Genomic DNA, 21465 nt, shown 5'->3' on the forward strand with positions numbered 1-21465 from the left:
CCCGGTGCTGTATACAGTAGGACCTTGTTAAATATGTCTTTTTTAATTGCTGGAGAGGGATCTGTCAATGATGAGAGCCATTTCACTCACTCTTCCAGCACTGGGCACACATGTTGATTCTGTTTCCCTGCTCAGTTGTGAGCAGCGCCTCGGTCAGCCTGGGTCGGGGTTTCTTATGAGTGAGTGGATGCTGAGAGGTGGAATTGCCTGGTGGGAGGGGGTGTGCATTTCTAGTGTAATTGGTGATTGCCAAGTTGCTCTCCAGGGGCCTTGTTCTTCCTCTTGGTTGAGTCCCTCCTTGGTAATTTCCTGACTCCTGTGGATGCAAAGATGAGGAGCACAGCTCCTGCCTTTGAGGAGCAGGGAGGTGAAACTAAACAAATCATGGCAAGAACCACCTTTCAGGGGCCCCAGCCGACTCCAGAGGACCCCAGAGGGAGCTGGGTGGATACAGTGGGCCACAGTGGAGAGGGATGGAAAGGCAGGGGGATGGGGTTCCAGGCAGGTGCAAAGACTGTACAGGTGAGGGCTCCAGGCAGGTGGAATGACTGAATGTATAGGTATAGAGCTGGTGTGATCAGAAGGTACAGGCAGGAGAGGTGAGATGGGCAGGCACTGGGGGTGTGGTGTGTCCTGACCGATGCCCTCCTGCTCCTCACAGCCAAGAGCTTAGCGGAGTGAATGATCCAAGTGTCCATCTCCCTCCTCCACACCAGGTACACTTCCCTCTCAGGGCTTTTGTACTTGCTGTTTGCTCTTCTTGGAATACTCTCCCCCAGACATTTGCACGAGCCTGACCCTACTTATTGTGTTTCTGTTTTGCTGGGGGAAATGGGAGCCAGTGGGGTTGTGGGTGGCTGCGTTGATGGGGCTGGGATTTGACCCTCTGCTGACCTGAGCTCCAGTTGGGAGCCCAGCCTGGGTCCCTGGCAAATGCTGGGAAAGAGGAGGGAGGTTGTGGGTTTCAGCTGCAGGCTCTTGAGTCAGACAGGCGTTCATACCCTACAGGCTGGACTCAGTACCTTGTACAGGGAGAACTTGGGACAGACCTGCCTGGACTGAAGTGCTTGGGGGACCCTCTTGCCTCAATCCAGCCCTCTCTGAAAGGGAAGGAAGACTCTCACCTTCTAGCTCACTGTAACAGGAACTGCCACCCCCCGCCCCCCACCCTTGGTTTGCAAAACTCTGAGCCTGGTGGGGAAATGAAGGGCTGGCTTGCTAACCACAGTGAAGATTCATTTGCAAAGGCAAAGCAGGGGCAGCAGGGCCCTTCTCTGACCCCAGCAGAAGGGACTGACTTCTGCAGGCCACTGTGTTGCTGAAACCAGTCATGCCCTACTACTGGGCTTAGGAGCCTGCAGACAGCTACCAGCTATGGGCTCTCTAGTCTTGCAACCTCAGTCTTTTCCTCTGTTAAATGGGAGTAATTATAATATTGTGGTGATGTGAAGCTCAAATGTGGAAATGCATGCAGAGCTTTCTCCCAGTCCCTGGCTCATTGTGAATACAGTATTCACAATGAGTGAGCTGGATATTAGCATTATTACCCTGGTGGTGGTGGTGGACAGTTGACATCCTTTTCCCATCCTTCCTTCCACGTGGTAGCTGCTTTTTAGGAATAAACCTTGGGTTAAGCAAAAGGGGGTAAAGGATTATCTCCTGATGCACACTTTTTCTTTTTAAGCAGAATTTGTCATAGTTCAGCTTCCATGAGCGTCTGATACTGAGTTGACTGAGGGCATCATGAAGGCCAGACCCCATTCCTACAAAGCTGAGGAGTGAGATGGGCTGGCCCTCCTGCTTTGGGTCTGGTGGGGGAGACCGTGGTGCCCAGTTGGCTGTAAGGGAGCAGGGTGAAAGCCAGGACAGGAAGGTGTTAACCTCCTGGAGGTCCAGGCGTCCCTGCCTGTAACTGAAGGTTTCTTGTGTGCCCAGCTCTCATGGGGCTGGGGCTGGGGCTGGGGCCGGGGTCAAGGTCTAACACTAACGCAGGGAAACAAGTAATTACTGTAAATGTGATGAGAACCAGTAAAGGGGAAGTGGAGAAGAGGAAGGGAAGCCCTCCCAGAGAGGGAGCCTCTGAGCTGGGCCTTCAGCCGAGATGAATGCTTTTTCCTGCTCCAGGTGTCCCCAGAGAATCTGATCCTTCTCTGCCTGGGGGCACTGCATTTTGGGGTTCAAGGGCCCTGTGAAGTCTCATGGACCCCAGGATGCAATCACCCCTTTATAGGATGAAGGCTTTACCTCTCAGGAGGGCTTTCTAGGCCAGGAGGGTGGTGTGGGAATGACCAGCCTATGGTGTGTTCAACCCAGGGCTCTGGGAGTGGCTTCTGGAAGAGCAGGGCCATCTCTTGCAGTCTGTCCATGTCCCTTGGAGCCCTTCCTTTCATCACGGCTCTCTGGTCAGTCTGAGGATCCTGAGCTGTTTTCATGCCAATATGGCCCAGTGCTGCTGGAGAAGCCAGAGGACCTCCCGCTGTGGGGAAGCTTCTGGCAACCTCCAGCCTTTCCTGTTGATCAGTTACGAGGTGAAAAAGTACCTCTGCCTGTCTTAGCCAGTGACTGACTTTGGCAGTGGGAGCCTTGAATACTTTTGGCATCTCTCTCTGCCCACTGAGACTTGGCTTCAAATAGAACATACCCTTTTAGCCAGTATCTAATCTGTTCACCCCAGGGTTTCTGAGACACCATCGTGGAGCAGCTCCCTCGGAATTGGACATGGGGAGAGAGCCAGGCTCCTCAGGTCTGCAGGTCTCTCTGCCGTGCCCCCACATCACTGCCCTGCTGCCTTTGGCATCAAGGCCAGCCAAGTGGCCCTGAGGGGCTGACTTCAGCTTTCTGAGCCAACTCTGGAAAATGGTAGTTTGTTCTGAAGGTTGGTGTGAGGATTGAGGAGCGGGTGAGGTCAGCTCTGTCACCTAATAAATATTCTGTAAGCAGAGTCCAGTCTGTTCTCCATCCAAGTCAGGTGTTTCTGTCCTGGGCTTGACCTTGACAGGGCTCCATCTTCTACTGGCAGAATTGGTTGGTGAGTCTGGTGGGTGGTGCTGGGGAACCCAGCTCTGGAGCTGGACCAGCAGGGCTCAGACCTCGGTCACCAAAGCCTGCTTCCTTCTCTGCAGAATGGAGGTCTGATAACAGTGGCCACTCACCTCTTAGGGCTGCGGGAAGTACCACTGAGGTGATGGACCCCAAGTATTTGGCTGACGGTCAGTAGATCGTGAACTCTCAGCTGCAGCAGCCGTAGGGGTTTGGGGGTTGGGATCCTTGCAAGGACGCCCCTGAGAGGAAGAACCCAGCAGGACTCACCTGGGCCAGGTTGAGGTCTGAGCAGAGGGAGGTCTTCCTTGGAAAGGAACAAACTCATCCTTCCCTGTGTAGGTTGAGTGGTTAAGAGTACAGGCTGGGAGCTAGACTGCTGGGGTTTAAGTCCTGGCTCCACCAATGTAGCCTTGGGAAGCCCTGAATCTCTGCCTCAGTTTCCCTGTCTTTGGAATGCACATGACAATCTCTGCTCATGTGGATGCACACGTGTCAGAACCCCTGGTCTGCTGCCTGGCTGTACTAGATGTTTTTATGGATGTGGCTTCCCTTCCCTCTTCTCTTTGGTTTCCTCTGAAGCCAAGAGTTCCCTGCTAGGAAGATGAGGACCTGTGCTTTTCTACGAGAATTTCCAAAATTGTAAAATTCCTCTAGAATTTTCTCTACACCCACTGGTCAAGTTGAGATAATTGTCTATATTCTCAGAACCTTTCTGTTCCTTTTAAAAAACAATAAGAAAAGAACCATCAGACTCAAAGAATGAGCATGTGGTGGTGGGGGTGGCAGGTATAGTTCAATGGTAGAGTGCGTGCCTAGTGTGCATAAGGTGCTGGATTCAATCCCCAGTACCTCCATTAAAAATAAATAAATACATCTAATTATACCCCCCCCCCAAATGAGCATGTGATGTTGTGCAGTGCTGCTGGTTGGATTGAGGTCAGGGAAGGGGTGATGAGATGAGAGGCTGTTGTCACAAGGGGAATTCACGCTGCCCTTCCCCAAGCTCCTTGCATAGAAATTTGTTCTTGGCTGCCTTCCTTGGCCTTTGCAAAATGTGTGGGCCCCCAAGCCAGGCCCTGCTGTGGGCCCCCTGCAGGCCACTTCCTCTCGGTTTCAGTGATGGGCTTATCAGCCGCTGCATGCACGTCTATTTTGGTCCAGCTAGAAATAGTATGTATCCTGGTGGAGGCTGGAGCCCAGCGTCAGCTCCTAGACTAGAGAAGCAGCCGTGCAGCCATGAGAGGGGTAAGGGATGCTGTCTCCAGTGTCCCCCAGGGGAGACCACGCTCCGGTGCCCTGGCAAAGCGTGATTTCCAGGCAGTGCCCCAGGAACCTGGACCAGTGGTGGGAGTTTGATGCCCTTGGAAACTAACTTCTAGTCTTTCGGATCATGTTAAGAAGAACATCTGTTTGGTACTAGCATGGCTTGTTTTATTCTTTCGTTCTTTCTTTCATTCTTTCTTTCGTTCTTTCTTTCTTTTGTTGGGGTAGGTCATTAGGTCTATTTATTTATTTACTATTAGTTTTTTTTTTAAATGGAGTTACTGGGGATTGAACATAGGACCTCATGTATACTAGGCATGCACTCTACCATTTGAGCTATATCCCCCCCAATTTTTTCTTACTTGATACTCTGTATTTTCAGTTGAAAATTTTGAGATAATTAAAGATTCATCTCCATGCAGACTGTACTCAGTTCCCCCAACGGTAACATCTTGTAAAACTGTAGTGTCACATGGCAGTCAGGACGCGGACCCTGATTAATCCAGGACCCATCTTACTGAAATTTCCCCGGTTTTCTTTGTCCTCTTATGTCTGTATGTGTTTAGTTCTGTATAGTTTTATCACATGTGTGGATTCCTGTATCCACCTCCATAGTCAAGATACAGAAGTTCCGTCACCACCAGGATCCCTCTTAATAACCACATCCACCTCTATTTCTGAATTCTTACACATCTCATTTTGAAAGACACAAGTTTTCATTAATAAGGTGTCACTTAACATACGGTAAAATCCCCAAGTGGTGCGTGTGAGCTCAAATTTACAGCTCAGTGACCGCTGTCCCCACGAGGTAACACCAGTCTTTCTCCCTCTGTGAGTCTTAAGGTGGCAAACTCGCCCTCACACCCTCTAATAATTACTCCTTTTCTCTTATAACTCATAAGCACCCGAGGGTTTGCTTTTGACATCAACTGTTTCTGGGCAGAACTTAGTAATACTGTCCTGTTTCCACTGACCATTATTTTACAATTCCTATTATATACAGTGGGCGGAATTGGTTTTCTTTTTACCGAAGACATAAACTCATTTTTGTAATGTATCTATTCAAGTGAAAAAGGGTTTTTTAGATTTTATTTTCTGGATTTGATTTGAAGACAAATATTAGACAGACAGTGCCGGCACTATGCAGGTATGGTGGAGTTCACAAAGTTGATTATCAAATGACTGAGATTTGAGAAATAGTGTCAGAAGCATATATGGCTACCAAAAAACCCCAAACCAAAAACTGGTTGATCCAGTGGAGGGGAAATGTATATATAGCCTTTGTACACTGGAAGCCTTCTGTGTAATTTTGATTCACAGTATTGGTTTAAAACAAAGCAAATTAAAATTTTAACAGGCCACGCGTAAGGGAGTGAGTCCTTCCTTAAATGCCTTAACGATTTTTGTCATCATCTGCCCACCACCTGTTTCATACGTAATACATATTTTAAAATGGACTCTTTTAACTTAAATTTGTGTAGAAAAAACTTTGAGCTCAGTTTAGAAGCTGCTAGGTCAGTATTTTTCCAATTCATATTAAAATACATCACAATTAAGATATAACAAAATGTGAGTGCTATGAAAGCCATCTCCCGCATCACATGCATGGGATTGTTTTCATTTAGTTTCGGCAGAGGGAGAAAACATTTAATTTAAGTGACACTGAAACAGTGACTATTTAAAGAATTATTTGATGGTGAGTCTTCGGGGTTTTAGTTGACCAGCTCATCATCAGGCTCCTCTTTTTCTCCTCTTCTCTTGAGTTTGGAAATGATTAAGAACTGAAACACAGGGTGCTGGTAACTGGCTATGAGGAGGTTTGCTCTGTGTTTGAGCTGCCTGGAGAGTCTGGTTTAGAGCTGATCTCTGGCCCCTGCCCCCTGACTTGTCACTGGCACTATCAGATGCCTGCAGGTGTCTTGGAGGCCACCCCACTCCGGGCAGTGGGAGTAGGGCAGGACATGTGCTTCCAGAGGGGCAGATTGGACCAGAATTGGACAAGGAGCCCGCGCTAGGCATGCCCGGGTCATCCTTCCAGACTCTCCTGTCAGAGTGTCCACTGCTCCCTGGGGAGAGGGTGTCCCCAGAGGGAGGAGAAGGCTGGTTGATTTCTCCAGTATCGCTTGAAACTCTTAAACACCTATCAAACTGTCCATCAAACATTTGTGCACTAATACAAAGCATTACAGTAACAGCTACCTAATTATTTGATGTTAATCTAGAAGAGCTCTGTATGGAAGCATGAAGTGAGATATTCCCCGCTGGCTGTCAGCATAGTCTCATTCCCCATCTCTAGGCTTTAAAATAATTTTTAATATCTCAAACTCAGAGCAGTTTGCGTTTACCAAGTTCTTTCAGGTATATCTCCCTATGGGATGGATATTATCTCACCATTTTACTGACGAGAAGGTGGAGGCTAAACCACAATAAAGAAATCTGTCCTAATGTGCACAGCTGGGACACATAAGTGGGACTTTAAGCTTGTGTCTCCTAGATTCTTCTAAAGTTGGGCTCTTTCCCGCTTTGAACCTCTTAAAACTGTGTGTTCTGCGGTGCATCTCAGTTATTTATCTGGCTTCAAGGTCAGATGCTGCCATGTATGTAAAATAACTCTGCACACGCTTGGCTTTTTGAAGCAGAGTCCTTCACCGAGACAGAGCAACACTGAGACAAAGTGAAACAGCAGCAGTGACGAAGGTGTTACTGAAAGATGCTGTGAAAGAACAGTCATCCCGGTAGCTCAACAACCCTGAGCTACTGGAAGACCTCCTGGGGCCATGCAGTTTTTATTTCATGTAACTTCATCTCCTTTGCAAAGCATGTCAGGGAAGGAGATGCTGTTACCACTGTGTGCGTGGATGAGGAAAGAGCAGAGAGAAGGGAGGTGACTGGCCCAAGCTCCCAGGCATCGTTGGGGAGCAGAGCTGGGCTTTGAACCAGGGTCTCCGGAGCCTGGGACTACTTCCAGGGCTTTCTCCTCCCCCTTCACCAGGTTAACTGCAGCCTTCAGAACTCAGCCAAGATGCACACTCTCTAGAAGCCTTTCTTCCCCTTGCTGGGGGGAAGCCCCCCTGTGGACTTGAGTTTGCTCCTTTGAGGTGTTGAGCATGGTGGTAGCTTTACGTCCCCACCTGCCGATTTGGTCAGGGTCTGTCTTCCTTTCCAGGCTCTGAGCTTCCGAGGATGGAGAGCATGCCTGCTGACTTCCTCCCTGGCACTCAGCGTGATGCTCATTAACTACCTGGTGGGTTGAATGACTGGAAGGTGGAAAGGAGGGTGGGGGTTCTGTATAGGAAGGTGCCCAAGACTTGTCTGTCTGTCTTCCCCTTGGATACATCTGAAGCTTCCCTGAAGATCCTTGGTTAAGTGCTTTGGCAGGTGGCACCCCTTAAGGTGGAGTGAGGAGACTCGGGAAAAGGCTGCGTGCTTGGCGTCAGGGTAAGAAAATGTTCCAAGTATGAGGGGGCCACCTGAGAGCAGCCCAGAATCAAGAGTGGGAGGAGGAAGGAAACAAGAGTTGAAGAACAGGGTCATGGGGACAATCGGCAAAGGGGGCAGAAAACCCCAAGTGTGCATCTGTGGGCAGTGGGTGGGGACGGTGGTGGGAGGGGTGACCGGACCTGGGGAAGACTCGAGGTGATGCCGGGAAGGGGGTGTGCAGAGACAAGACCTCACTGCTGTGGCTGTGTTATCTCACTTCTTCAAGCAGGAAGCCCAGCTCCAGAGCCTGACCGCACGAGCGTGTTTGGCCTGAGCTCTGGCCACCAGAGCCAGTGGTGAAAATAAAGTCACTTGTCTTATGGACTCTGTGTCCTTGGCAGAAATTCAGCTGATGCAGATCAGACTACCCTTGCCACCATTTACCCACCACCTTCCCACCAGCAACCCTTATTGTCAGCACATTGGTGGGAACCTCTCTCTCTTTCTCTTTTTTTTTAACCTTTTCTCATGCTTTTACCCACATACGTGCATATGTACAAATGTAGTCGTCCCTCCTTAGCTGAGCCTAATGCATTCCTGAAAACACGATGGAGAGCATCTTTCTCTGGACAGCAGAATATTAGGTCATATTACATGGATACAAGTGGTGGTATGTTACTAACAGATTGAAAAAACCCAGCCAGTTTCCCCAGTATTGCTTAACACCCTTAAACAGCTAGAAGCAAACCTCTCCGATATTTCTTTAAGAATACAAATCATTGACAGCAACAAATACCTAATTATTTGATGCTTTACTGAACTTAACTTTACTAGTGCCTATGACAGTATACAGTATGGGTTCTGGATTTTGACTTTTTTTTTTCTGCCCTATGACTACTTTGTAACTTAACAGAAATGACAATGAAGTCATCTGTTAAAAATACTAAAGATATCATCTGAATTGGACTCCAGTTGGTAGTTCGCTGGTTGGAAGTAAACACTAGGACTCAGAGTGGGCAGGACACTAGGTTTAGTGCCTGATGATTTTCAGCACCGAGAGCATGGGATGTGTTCCTCCCTGATGCAGTCTGATAACACGCTAATGTTTTCACTGGTGCCTGCACATGAGCTTCCTGTATTCCTACAGCAGGCGTGTGATCTGGGTGGTACATTTCAAGTAAAAAATGTTTGCAGGTTATTGTAGATATTCAGATAGTGAGAATTCAAATAGCAACAGGCACGTGTATACAATATGTGGGTGCACATAAGTGTACATACATGTGGACCCACACATGCACAGATGCAGGCACATAAGTCTGGTATCCTCCTCATGTAAGCTGGTGGGGAGTTTTTCCACATCAGTACGTATGGATTTGCCTCTTCAATTTCCCCAAAAGATAAATTGAGAGACTGTTTTTTCTTGTGCCTTATATGAATCCATCCTTAGTTAGTTGTATTAATAATTTAAAAAATAATAGCTGACCAGCAATCCCACTCCTGGGCATATATCCAGAGAAGACTCTAATGTGAGAAGATACATGCACCCCAATGTACATAGCAGCACTATTTATTAGCCAAGACATGGAGGTAACCTGAATGTCCATCAATAGGTGATTGGAGTCACACACGCGCACGTGCGCACACACACACACAGGAATACTACTCAGCCATAAAAAAGAATGAAATAATGCCATTTGTAGCAACATGGATGGACCTGAGATGATCGTTCTTAGTGAAGTAAGTCAGACAGAGAAAGACAAATATCATATGATACTACTTATATGTGGAATCTGAAAAAATGGCACCAATGAACTTGCTTACAAAACAGAAACAGACTACAGACATGGGAAACAAACTTATAGTTACTGAAGAAGAAAGGAGGGAGGGATAAAAATTAGGAGTTTGGGAGTAGCAGATACAGACTATTATATATAAAATAGATAAACAACAAGTTCCTACTCTAGCACAGGAAGCTATATTCAGTAGCATGTAATAACCTATAATTTAAAAGAATATGAAAAATAATATATGTATATATGACTGAATCACTATGCTGTACAGCAGAAACTAACACAACATTGTAAATCAACTATACTTCAATAAAAAAATTTTTTAAAAATATGTAACAAGTGCGTAAGAGTTACTACAACTTTATTAGTTAAAAATTAGTGGGACCATGCTTCCACAAGGTGCCTCCAGGAGGTGTGAGATCATGTCAAAAAAACGCCCACCAGGCCCCGCAGACTCTGCCAATTACCAAATAGAAAACCACTCCTACTGCTCAGGGATTTCCTTTCTGACTTCCTGGGACTCCTGATAATCAACGGGATGGGCAGACTGTGGGCAACTCTGTGTTTCTGAAGGTGGCCCCTGCTGGCCCAGAAGGCCTGGAAAGTGGTGACAGCTGTGAAGGGCTTAGTGGTGGCTCACGGAGGCCCAGCCACAAGCTTAGGGCCAGCAGTGACTTTCCACCTATGCACGAGTGACTTTTCCGGCTCAGGTTGGTGGTTGGTCAGCTGCATGGCATGAAGGGGTCACCTCATCATTACACCTGCAGCCCTGAGGGTGTAGTCAGTAGAGCACCAGTTTCTACTCCTATAAGAAACCTGAGATAATTGAAAACAGGTGTTCAAAAAAAAAACTTGTATGCAAATGTTCATCACTGCACTATTTGCAGGAGCTACAAGGTGGAAGCAACCTGAATGTCCATCAGTGGATGAAAGGATAAACCAGATGTGGTCTGTCCACACAGTGGAATCTTACTCAGCCATGAAAAGGAATCTGCATGGAAAAAGCCAGACACCAAAGACCATGTATTGTGTGATTCCCTCGATATGAGATGTCTAAAATAGGCAAATCTATACAAAAAGCAGATGAGTGGTTTCTAGGGGCTGGTGTGGGCTTGAGAGGGGAGTGTGGAGGCTCAAAAATTTCTTTCTGTGGTGATGAAAATGTTCTAACATTGATTCTGGTGGTGGTGGCTGAAATCTGTGCATCTTTTAAAAGCCACTGAATTGTACGCTTAAAGTGGATGACTTGTGTGGCATGTGAACTCTGTCTTAATAAAGCTGTCATATTAAAAAGGAGTGAGCGAGAGGGTGCAATGGTACCTGTAATTCCAGAACCATCTGCTGACCCAGGGTACCTTTGGGGGCACAGAATGTACAGGGGCAGTAACATCTTATCTCGTCTCCAGATAGCGGCTCCCCCGGGGGAGCCCAGGGATGCTCTTCTCTTCAGTAACTAGGACTTGTCTGCATCCACTAGTGTTCTGCCTGAGCCAGAGAGATACTGGGATTTTGACCTCTCGAATATCTGATCCCTGCATCCCCTGGGTGTAGCACAGAAACTACTCGATCAGTGATGTAACACAGGAGAGGATGCTGTGGGCTGACACTGACACCATAGCATTCACTTCTGCAGGCTGAAGGCACTCTGCTGTGAACAGTGTGGCCCTCTGCCTGAGGCCTGGGGAGTTAAGGCCCCCAGAAGCAGCCCCCAACCAGGAGCAGATGGGGGTTGAGGGATAAATACTGCAGCTCCCTTGCTTCTTGGTGGGGCAGACTCTGAGGGACTCCCAGATCCCATGGCATCAGCTCCAGGTGGCCATGGGGTACCAGCTTGATAACATAGCAACCTCCTTGTCAGCTTCTCCCCTATTCTGTCTCATTTCCCTGCTCCTCTGCTGGTGTTTCTTGGGATCAGCTCCCAAATAAACAGTGTGTGCTCAAATCCTTGTCTCAGGGTCAGCTTCTGGGGGAAGCCAAACCAAGACACCCAAGAAGCCTAATCATTTATTCCACGAATATCTGCGTTTCTGCTCTGAGCCAGGTTCTGTTGACTCCATCTGTGAGGGTCCCGTTTTGAACAGGATGGGCAGGACCCCTGTTCTCCTGGGGCTTAGAGGAGAGAGCAGATCTGCAGGTAAACAGATTAAGCCGTAAATACACTTGGTGCTGGTGAGGCACTTCACAGCACAGACAAAAATAACAGTGCGGGGAAGTGGAGAAGGACAGGGTGTTGAGGAGAAGTCACTTAAATGACGTCCGATTTGGGCAGGAGGCAGCTGTGTGTGCACGTGTGGTGGTACTTGCTGGCAGAGCGTGGTGGGAAGAGGGCTGCCTATCCTGTTGTGGCTTCTCAGAGTCACTTGCTTGACCTTGGGGAACAAATGGAGGTTCAAATCCTGGTGCTCCCACTTGCTGGCTCATGACTCTGGCCAAGGTCCTTCACCTCTCCATGCCTGTCTCTCCATCTGTGTAATACGGAGTCGTGGTACCTGCCTCACAGTGTGGTTATGAGAGTTGATGAGTCGGTATAGGGGTGCTGTCTTGCCCCACCTGGATCTCATTACTAGGGCAGTGCACTTCTCTCCCAGCTGCTGGAGGCAGGGAGATCAAGAGGCCAGCCTCCCTGCCTCCGTGAGACTCACTTCCCTGGTGTGATCCCTGCATATAGAACGTGCTCGGAAGAGTTTTACATGGTTAGTATTGCCTTGATTTTTATTCTCATGGATGAAGCTGATGTGTCTGTAAGACCCTTGGGGGCCAGGACTGAGTATATCCAGCAGAATGTCTGGCTGATGGTTAAAAAGTATGATGAATAAATACTCTATGGATAGAAAGACTCAACATGTGAGTTCTTCCCAACTTCGTCTACGGTCAACATAATCCCGATCAATATCCCAGCAAGCTCTTCTGTAGGTATTGACAATCTGACAATCCTAAACTTTACATGGAGAGGAAAAACACCCAAAACAGCCAGTGCAAACTGAAGAAGAACAAAGTCAGAGGAGGATGCTGCCTCCCTTTGAGACTTGCTGTCTTCACACAGTGAGATATGGGTGAAATAATAGATAGCCAGATCAAGGGAACAGAGCAGAGAGCCCAGAAATCGACCCACACAAACAGTCAACTGATCTTTGACAGAGAACAAAGGCAATCCAGTGCCAAAAGCATAGTCTTTTCAGAAGTATGATGAATAGGCCAGTACTTATTTGGGGAGAAGAAAGGAGGAAGTGGTCACAGTGACATAATAGAGGCCACCTGTCTTCGCTGATGGGGGTAGATGCCTGTGGCCCTGTCCTGGGACAGGGCTGGCCTCCGAAGGATACTAGCTTGTGCTGAAGCAGAAGGTAGTGTAGGGATGGTCAGGGCTGCCTGCATCTTCAGAGCAGGTATTGCCATTTCATTCTGACCTCCCATGTTTCTCTCTGACTTTGTTGTGTGATTGCATCTCCCCCTCCTTGTCTGGGTGGTTTTTCTTCTCTTCATATCTGATTGTCTCTGTCCTTCTTTTACCTTGTTTGGGTGTCTCCGTTTCTGTGTGTTCATCCCCGGTTCTGTCCCTGTCTGTGTCCCCCTCTCTCTGTCTCCTTCCGCTTTCAAAAGCTATTTATTGGGTCCCCTGTGTACCAGTTGCTCTGCTAGGGGTGGGGATACAGTGCTCCGGAAAGATGCACAATTTTGGAAAAGAGCTATGAATCCACGATTCACACCTCTAAGCACTTGCCTGTTCAGTGTTACTGGAGAGAGGGACTTGGGGTGTATAACAGCAGGAGGGGGAAGATTTTCTGTGAGTCTGGTGGTGACTGAGCTGAAACTGGAAGGGAGAACTCTTAGCTAAACATGCCGAGAGCATTCCCAGTAGAGCCAGCAGCACATGCTGATGTCCTGTGGATGAGTGAGCAGGATCCATTCGCCAGTGAGGCTGGAGCTTGGGCAGTGAGGATGCGCAGTTGATCCAGGTCCAGATGGGGTTGGCGAGGTCAGCGCTGGGCCTTGGTTCTTGGTCCTAACAGCACAGGGATACCACCAGCAGGCTTGAAGCCCGAGTGTGGCATGGGCGTGCCTGTCCTTTGTAAAGACGACTTTGGGGGTAATAGCTTCTGGCTATTTCAGAAGACCAAGCAGGAGGTACCGGTGGCTTGGATTATGGCATCAGCCCTGGGAATGGATAGAAGTCGACAGATTCAAGAGCATTTTAGAAAGTAGAGTTGAGAAGACGTGGTGAGTGCCTGAAGATGGTGTTACAGTATCTGAGCTTTCTTCTTTAGTTACGTATGTGTCAAATTTTTATTATAATTTTTGCTGTAAGAGAAAAAGCTCACAGGCCAATTCAGAGATTCCCTCCTGGAGATATTTCATGGGGAAAGAGAATGATTAGAGAATCATTATTGACTGGCTAGGGAAAAAGAGAGTATTTGCTTAAAGTCACTAGACTCTTGACTGGCAGTCTGCTGGGTGAGTAAGTAAGTAATTTCTGAGAATAAACTTTAATACTGTTAATGTTCTTAGATAATCTTGCAGAAGGTTGTGAACTTCAGGGCATGCAATGTTTCTGTTTTGTTGTTAGTTTTTGAGTAGTGAAGATAAAAGATTCCTAGATTTCAGGATTCGATGAAGAGTGGGGATACTCTGTACCCCAAGGTTTAGAGACCCTCTCAATAATAGGGCCACCCATAATTGATGTTTTTTTTTTTTAATTGAAGTATAGTCTGCTTAAAGTGTTGTGTTAATTTCTGGTTACAGTATAGTGTTTCAGTCATACATATACATACATACACACACACACACACACACACACACACACACACACACATATATGTATATATATATCTGTTTTCATGTTCGTTTTCATTATAGGTTACTACAAAATATTAAACATAGTTCCCTGTGCTACACTGAAGAGACTTGCTATTTATCTACTTTTACATACAGTAGTTAGTATACAATGGAATATTACTCAGCCATAAAAATAATAAAATAATGCCATTTGTAGCAACGTGGATGGACCTAGAGAATGTCATTCTAAGTGAAGTAAGCCAGAAAGAGAAAGAAAAATACCATATGTTATCACTCACATGTGGAATCTGAAAAAGAAAAAAGACAGAAATGAACTTATTTACAAAACAGAAACAGACTCACAGACACAAAATGAACTTATGGTTACCAAGGGGGTAAGGGGGTGGGAAGGAATAAGTTGGGAGTTTGAGATTTGCAGATAAGACATTTAAAAAAACTTTTTAATTTGAAACAATTTTAGACTCGTGCAAGCATTCCAAAAATAGTCCCACGTTTCTGTGTACCATTCATCCAGCTTCCCCCGGTGATAACATCGCTGATAACCATAGTTACCAAACCCAGGAAATGAACACTGGTAAAATATTATTAAACTACAGGCCTTAATTAGTTTTCACCATTTTTTATGTGCACTTAATTTGTGTTTTTGTTTTGGTGTATAGTTTTATGGAATTTTATCACATGAGTAGATGTGTGTAACCACCACCACACACAGGGTATAGAATGCACACTGTTGATTTTAAAGTCTTTTCACTTTACTTCATGAGTCTAGTTCCCTGAACTGTTTTCAGTCCAGTCAGACCCATGGTAAGAAAGCAGAAAGCTTTTAGTTCAATCTGCCTTCTTCCTTTCCTAGTATAATTCTCTGTCTCTGCCTTCTGTTTTTACGTGTGTATAGCCATGAACCTTTCCTGTTCTTTCAACGCTGACTGTAAAATACCTTTGTTCATTTGTCTACGCTGGGGTCTGTTTGCTTCCTTGATCCCAAGTTGAAGCTGAGGGCTCCTTCCCTACCCTCTCATTTCCAGGAATACCTTCCTGTTTCTCTGTTCAATGCAAGGATAGACATATATATCCCGGGACTCTTATGGTTGCAAGTGACAGAAACTCATTTCTTACTAACCAAAGCCAAAAAGAGAATTTATTGGGTCATGTAAGAAGGGTGCTCCAGGGCAGAAGTGGCTTCAAGCTCGAATGGACCCAAGGGCTGCCAGCCTGGCAATAGCAGCAGTAGGTGAAATTTTATGAACAGCTCTGTCCACATAAGTCCCCGGAGGATGCTGATGGGTCCAGGTTAGGACATGTGCTCATCCCTGAACCCATCACTGTGCCGGGTGTGGGATACTGTGGTCATTTCTGAGACCCTCAACCCCTCCTTTAGCTTGTGATGGGAGGTGAGGAGGGCACATGGAATGGGTCCATCCCAGGAAAAGATACTTTTTTGACAGAAGAAAGGATTGATGGTGTTGGCTCTTTGTGACAGTCCATTGTTCCTTGGCCGTCCTATAGCAGGGAGGGAGGGAGGGAGTCTCCTTTGCATCCGGTGGCCATCCTTTGGGAGAAGGGGTCGCCCTTGCGTCAGGTGGCCACCCTGTGGGGGTAGGGGTCACCCTTAGATCCAGTGGACATCCAGGCCTGATAGTCGTGGGCAGCGGGGGTTCTAGGGAGGATGGGTTTGTCCTTTTCCTGTTATCTGTTGCTGGACAACAACTATCCCAATACTTTGTGGCTTAAAACAACAAGCCTTGCATTTATTTACGCAGAATCCTGGCAGTCGAGCAGGGCTGAGGGGCTGGGTCAGCTTGGCTTTGCTGGGCTGCGAGTGTCTGGGGCGCAGGCGCGTGGCTGTGTCCCCGGGGAACTCCAGCTGCTAATGGGCTCCTGTGTATCTCCTTCCAGTGGACATTATGGAGATAAAGGAAATCCGCCCGGGGAAGAACTCCAAAGATTTCGAGCGTGCGAAGGCAGTCCGCCAGAAGGAAGACTGCTGCTTTTCCATCTTTTACGGCACCCAGTTCATCCTCAGCACACTCAGCTTAGCAGGTGGGTGCGTAATGTGTGCTTTTCTCCCTCCCTGTGTCTCAAGTTCCTTCCTAGAAAGTTCTCTGGTGGGATGCTCACACTTTCTCACCCACTCTTGTGTGTTTGGGGCCCCGTGGTTTTGAATAGTAACCCTGCTTCTTTCTTGCTCTGTGACTTTTGTACCTACTCAGCCTCTCTGAGCTGCAGTTTGCTCAGCTGTGAAATGGGAATACTGGTAACACTGACCTCACTGGGATATTGAAACCATTATGTTAAGAGCCTGCCCAACTCGTGCCAAAAGCTGAAGTCAGGTTACATTTTCTGTCCAATACAGTGAATCATGTGAACAATCATGATTGACAAGAGAGAAAATAAATACCATTAAAAGTAGACCAAAGAGGGGGGAACTATGAAAGCTGACTAGCATTAGGGACATTGAATTTAGGGTCAGAGGGCTCTCATTGGTTTAATTTCTCATTCATTCTTTCATCAGGCATCTTTTGAGCATATGCTCTGTGCTGGGTTGTGCTAGATGTCAGTGGGGCTATAAAGAAGTCTAAGACCCAACTGCTGCCTTTAAGGAGCTCACAGTCTACTTGAGGAGACAGACATATGGACCAGAAGTTAGATAAGAGCTGTAGTCAGTACGTATTACAGCATACTCTAAGAATACAGAGTGCCTAGTTCTAAGGAAGTCTTTGCAGAGGAGGTGACTTTTAAACTGGGTTTTGAGGCATCAGTAGGAGTTGGGAGGAAAGAGGGAGGATGGTCCAGTGGGAGGGTGCTGTATGCGCAAGGGCTTGGAGAGGGGAAACAGCAAGCTGTGGGAAGTGATGGGTGAATGTCTGATAGATGTTGTGTGGCAGGTGGCAGAGGGGTCCATGACCATGAACCTTCATAGCTGTGTCCACTTAGCCCCCCGGCAGGCTGAGGCTTGGCTACTGTTCTTGGTAGAGAAGTCATGAGAGCCCAAGCAAAAGGTGGAGCCCAGGATGCCAGCTTGATGTCTGTCCCACTCTGGGGTCCCTCTTCCAGAGCCCTGGAATTCAAGGTCAGGTATAGAGATAGGCAAGACCTGGATTCATATCACAGCTTCTCACTTACTGGCTCTGTAACCCTTCTGAGCCTCAGTTTTCTTCTCATTCGCCCAGGAAGAGTGAGAGCAGAAACCCTGGTATGCTCTTGTCCCCACTGACAGGGTCCCTGGAGGTTTGGACATGTTTAATAACTGGATCAGGTGTTCGCATTGCCAGCTCCGTTTTACCGATGTGGAAATGAGGCACAGAGTGGTTAAGTAAGCAGTTGAATGTCACACAGCCCTGAAGTGGTGCACTGGGACTTGGTGATGATGCGGAGCTCTTAACGACTTGTTGCCCCTTCCTGCCCAGGCATCAGCATCGCCTCAGTTCCACTCCTTTCTCTGGCCTTGCCTGGAAATGGGAGAAATGCTGAGGGCTGCCCAGGATTCTGGTCCAAGTTATCCCAGGTCCTGCCTCTTGTTCATTAATGTAGGACTAAAGTGAAACCTCTTTTTAAAAAGTTGCCCACTTGTCACTCCTGCAGTAGGCTCACCATGACCTCATCTTAGACAAAAAGCAAGTCCTAGAGACCAGCACAGGCTCCTCCCACGCCCATGTCTGTGTGGGGCTGGGGAGGTGGGGCTGGGGTCTCTAAGCAGAAGTCTTCAGGGAGTAACACAGCATTTCCATTGGCCTGTCTCTCCAGCTGACTCTAAGGAAGATGCAACTAAGTGGCTCTCTGGCTTGAAGATCTTACACCAGGAAGTGATGAGCGCGTCCACACCCACCATCATTGAGAGGTAATGGCTTTGCTTGTTAATCTCTGTATTCACTCGCTCAGGCATTCATCCTTCTCCCTTTACCCAATATGGCAAAAGAAGGAAAAAGGGGCCATTTCATCTTGGAGGCTCACTGAGTGTCCTGTATGCAGTAGGTTCCCAGTAGTGGCTGTGGACTCCCCAGTGTCTCACAGAAGAGCCTTTCTCAGTGCTGGGCCTTGGCCTTGGCCTGCTTGGGTGAGGAATGCATTGGAACTGAGACAGAAACTCTCACTGGTGTGTTGGAGAGGGGACCAGAGTCTTGTTTCTTAAAGGATTTAAGAAAGGGTAAGGCTGATGGTTCGAAGGATGTTGGACTTGAGGTCCGGGATTTCCCACCTGCCACTCCCTCTTGGCTTCCTGAGGGCCTTCTTGGGACTGTCTCCTCGATATGCATGTCTGAGGGGACTGATGTCGGAATTACTGTCCCTCCAGCAAACCAGAGCCCTCTGATAGCCACCGTTTTTCTTACCAGCTTTTGAGGGATTAACAGATACTGTCAGAGGGAAGTGCCAGTTGAAGGAGTGCCAGCCTGAGCTGAAGGGGCCCCGTGGCTCAGCTTGGACATTTCAACCACGAGGAGAAACTGCTCTTCCCATGCTGCCCGAGTTAATTGGGAAACCTTCCTTTTCGTTTCTTGTTTCCATTGTGCTACCCTGTGGAACTCACTTAGACATGTGCTGTTTTCTAACTTTGTTTCTCTGCCTCTCTCTCTCTTTTTTTCCCTTAACTCTCTTCCCAGTTGGCTGAGAAAACAGATTTATTCTGTGGATCAAACCAGGAGAAACAGGTAAGATTCGTTCACATTTTTGTGGTTTTTTTCCTGCATCGTTTTGGATTCCAACGTTCATTCTTTCTTTAAACATTCCAAGGGGACTGGAGTGTGTTTGGTGCTGTGGGAAGGTCCTCATGAAGTCAGATTGGACTTACCAGGTGCCAGACACTATGCTTGGTGCTGGGGGTCATGGTAACAAAACCTTCACCCACGGTGGGTGGTCACATCGCAGTGGAAAATTCCAACCCATCTGCAGAGATGACTTCTCTGCCATGGAGCATTTGGACTGCGTCTTTGAGGCCTTCACATTTGAGCTCTTGTGTTCTGGGGAGAAACGGGATCCCCTTGGCGCCTGCCCTTACTTCGTGGTGGGAGAGAGATTGAGTCTAAAGAAGTAATCCAAGTTAAATTGTGATGTTCGTAAGGACTGGGCAGACGTGAGACAGGCAATGTGATAACGTCTAATTCAGTGTCCTCAACCAGTTCTCTGAACAGTTCATCTTGGAGTGGTTCCCTTTTGGCACACACAGCACTCTGTGCCAGACATTTTTGTAACAAACACAGTTTATCCTTGTATGGGTGCAGGGTGATTTGCTTATTGAGGCAAAATCATTTCTTTCTTGATAGACATAAAGCTGTTCCTGGTCCTTTATTATCATGGAGAATAATGCTACTATGAAAACCTTCGGGTCTCCCTTTTTGTAAACATGTGTAATGAGGATACGAGCCAGATGAATTCCTAGAAGAGAAATACTGGCAGCCAAGCGTCGTCTGGTCTAAACTATTTTGAAAGAGGTAGTAGCAATTTCCATTTCTACCAGTGGTGCATGAGGGCACTCATTTCCTTGTATCACTGGACTTTGACCTTTATTAACCTGATGGGTGAAAGGCAGCAGTAGATTTTTGCTTACATTTTCATTTCTTTATTTATGGAGAGGCTGAACATTCTCTCATCGATTTTTTAAAATTAATTTTTATTTGTTTATTTTTAACTATATTGATTGAACCCAGGACCTCATGCATGCTAAGCACACACTCTACCACTGAGCTATACCTTCCCCCCATTTTTTTAGGTTATGATCCAGTTCTTGCTAATAATGTAACAATAAAAACCACCATTTATCAAGCACTCAGCATGCCAGGCACTGTGCTATACACTTGACAATCACTATATCATTTTAGCCTCCTATCAGACTTCTTTTAAAATTTTGAAATGTCTTTTCTTCCTTCCACTCTCTATTAAGAGGGGTCAGCATCATACGTGAGGCAACAGGTTGCCTCTGCAACTCTCCCCTCTTGTTCCTGAAAGTCTTTCCATCTCTAAGAAGTTTGGTGTCACGCCACTGTCCCCCATCACTTGTTGTTTTCAGAGCCTCTGTGGTCTCTTCCATACACGCCCCATGGGATGATCTGCACACGGTAACCATGGAGTGGTGAAAGTTCAGTAATACTGTGAGGTTGGCCAGCAGCTTTGTGCGTGAGCTGTCCGTCTGCTTTCCCTCCCTCCTCCTTGCAGCCAGCATTCACTGTGTCCCACACCCTGGGCTTTGCCCCCATGCTCTGGAGATAGATCCAGCGAGGTCCTGTAGTTGGAGGATTTTGTACGCACTGGTCTCTTTCACCCTCAGAGGTGGAGCCCTTATGACTGTTTCCTTTCTCCGTGGCTTTGGGATGATTCACAGCTGAGGTTGGCCCAGGGATGACAGAGGGAGCCCCCGGGCCCTCTCTCCACGCGGTAGGGCTGGTGTTGTTGATTTGGTTCCGAAGCCTGCTTCTCCATCTTCTGTTGTTAAGAAACGGAAGCCTCCCCCTGGCTCAGAATGGATTCTTGCACGCCTTCCATAAAGAAATCCTTTCCAGAACCTTCAGTAGAGAGCAAGTCTGGCTCTGGCCTGGATTCCTAGTTCCTTGCCCACCCTTCTGCCCCTGACCTCCCTCCCAGTGGGCAGAGCTCTGCTGCTCTGTCAACACACGGCAGATCCCACCTTTCCCGTGGTTCTGGAGGTCCGGAGGGAGTTTTCCAGAGAAACTTTGACCAAGGTGCCAATGAAAGGGCCATTGACTTCTGTTCTGCCAGTTCCCCTCCTTTCCTGTCGCCCACATGAATTGCGTTTCCTGAAGGAAAACAAAGGAGCCACAGCAGCAAAGGAAAGGCTCTGGGGACAGGAGGCAGGCTGTGGGCTGGCCTGACTTGGGCAGTCTCTGCTCCCGGGGTTTTCCTGGCCTGAGTGCATGTTTCATCTTTTAGCCTCTTGAGAGGCAAAACGGCAGCAGATGGCACTGGTCGGGAATTTGCTTTGCAGCAGCCGCTGTTCTGAGTGCTTTCTGTGCTTGTGGAATTGGGAGAAGCTTATGGAAAGGATGCTCTCAGACTGGCGAGCTTGGCACCCTCTGGTCCATTTTCTGGGGACACTGAGGCCAAGAGAGGTTAGATCACTTGTTCACAGCAGCCCAGCTGGGCAGCTGTGGCTCATTCGTCACTACTTGATGCTGCCTTTTTTTTTTTTTGTAATGTGCTCTTGGAA

General features: G+C 47.5%; 1 protein-coding gene across 2 annotated transcripts in view; it reads left to right on the forward strand.

Annotated features, from left to right (window-relative positions):
• PLCG2 (phospholipase C gamma 2) overlaps positions 1-21465 on the forward strand; it is a 142870-nt gene that overhangs the window by 35785 nt on the left and 85620 nt on the right. The window contains exons 3-5 of one of the 2 annotated variants that reach the window (XM_032486846.1): positions 16206-16349; positions 18054-18147; positions 18908-18955. In XM_032486846.1, coding sequence (XP_032342737.1) covers positions 16206-16349; positions 18054-18147; positions 18908-18955 — 286 coding nt within the window. Of the gene's footprint in view, positions 1-16205; positions 16350-18053; positions 18148-18907; positions 18956-21465 lie in introns of those variants that run through there. The other variant, XM_032486847.1, reaches the window with a different exon arrangement.

Source organism: Camelus ferus, chromosome 9, assembly GCF_009834535.1.
Source record: "Camelus ferus isolate YT-003-E chromosome 9, BCGSAC_Cfer_1.0, whole genome shotgun sequence".
In the NCBI taxonomy this organism is placed as follows: Eukaryota; Metazoa; Chordata; class Mammalia; order Artiodactyla; family Camelidae; genus Camelus; species Camelus ferus.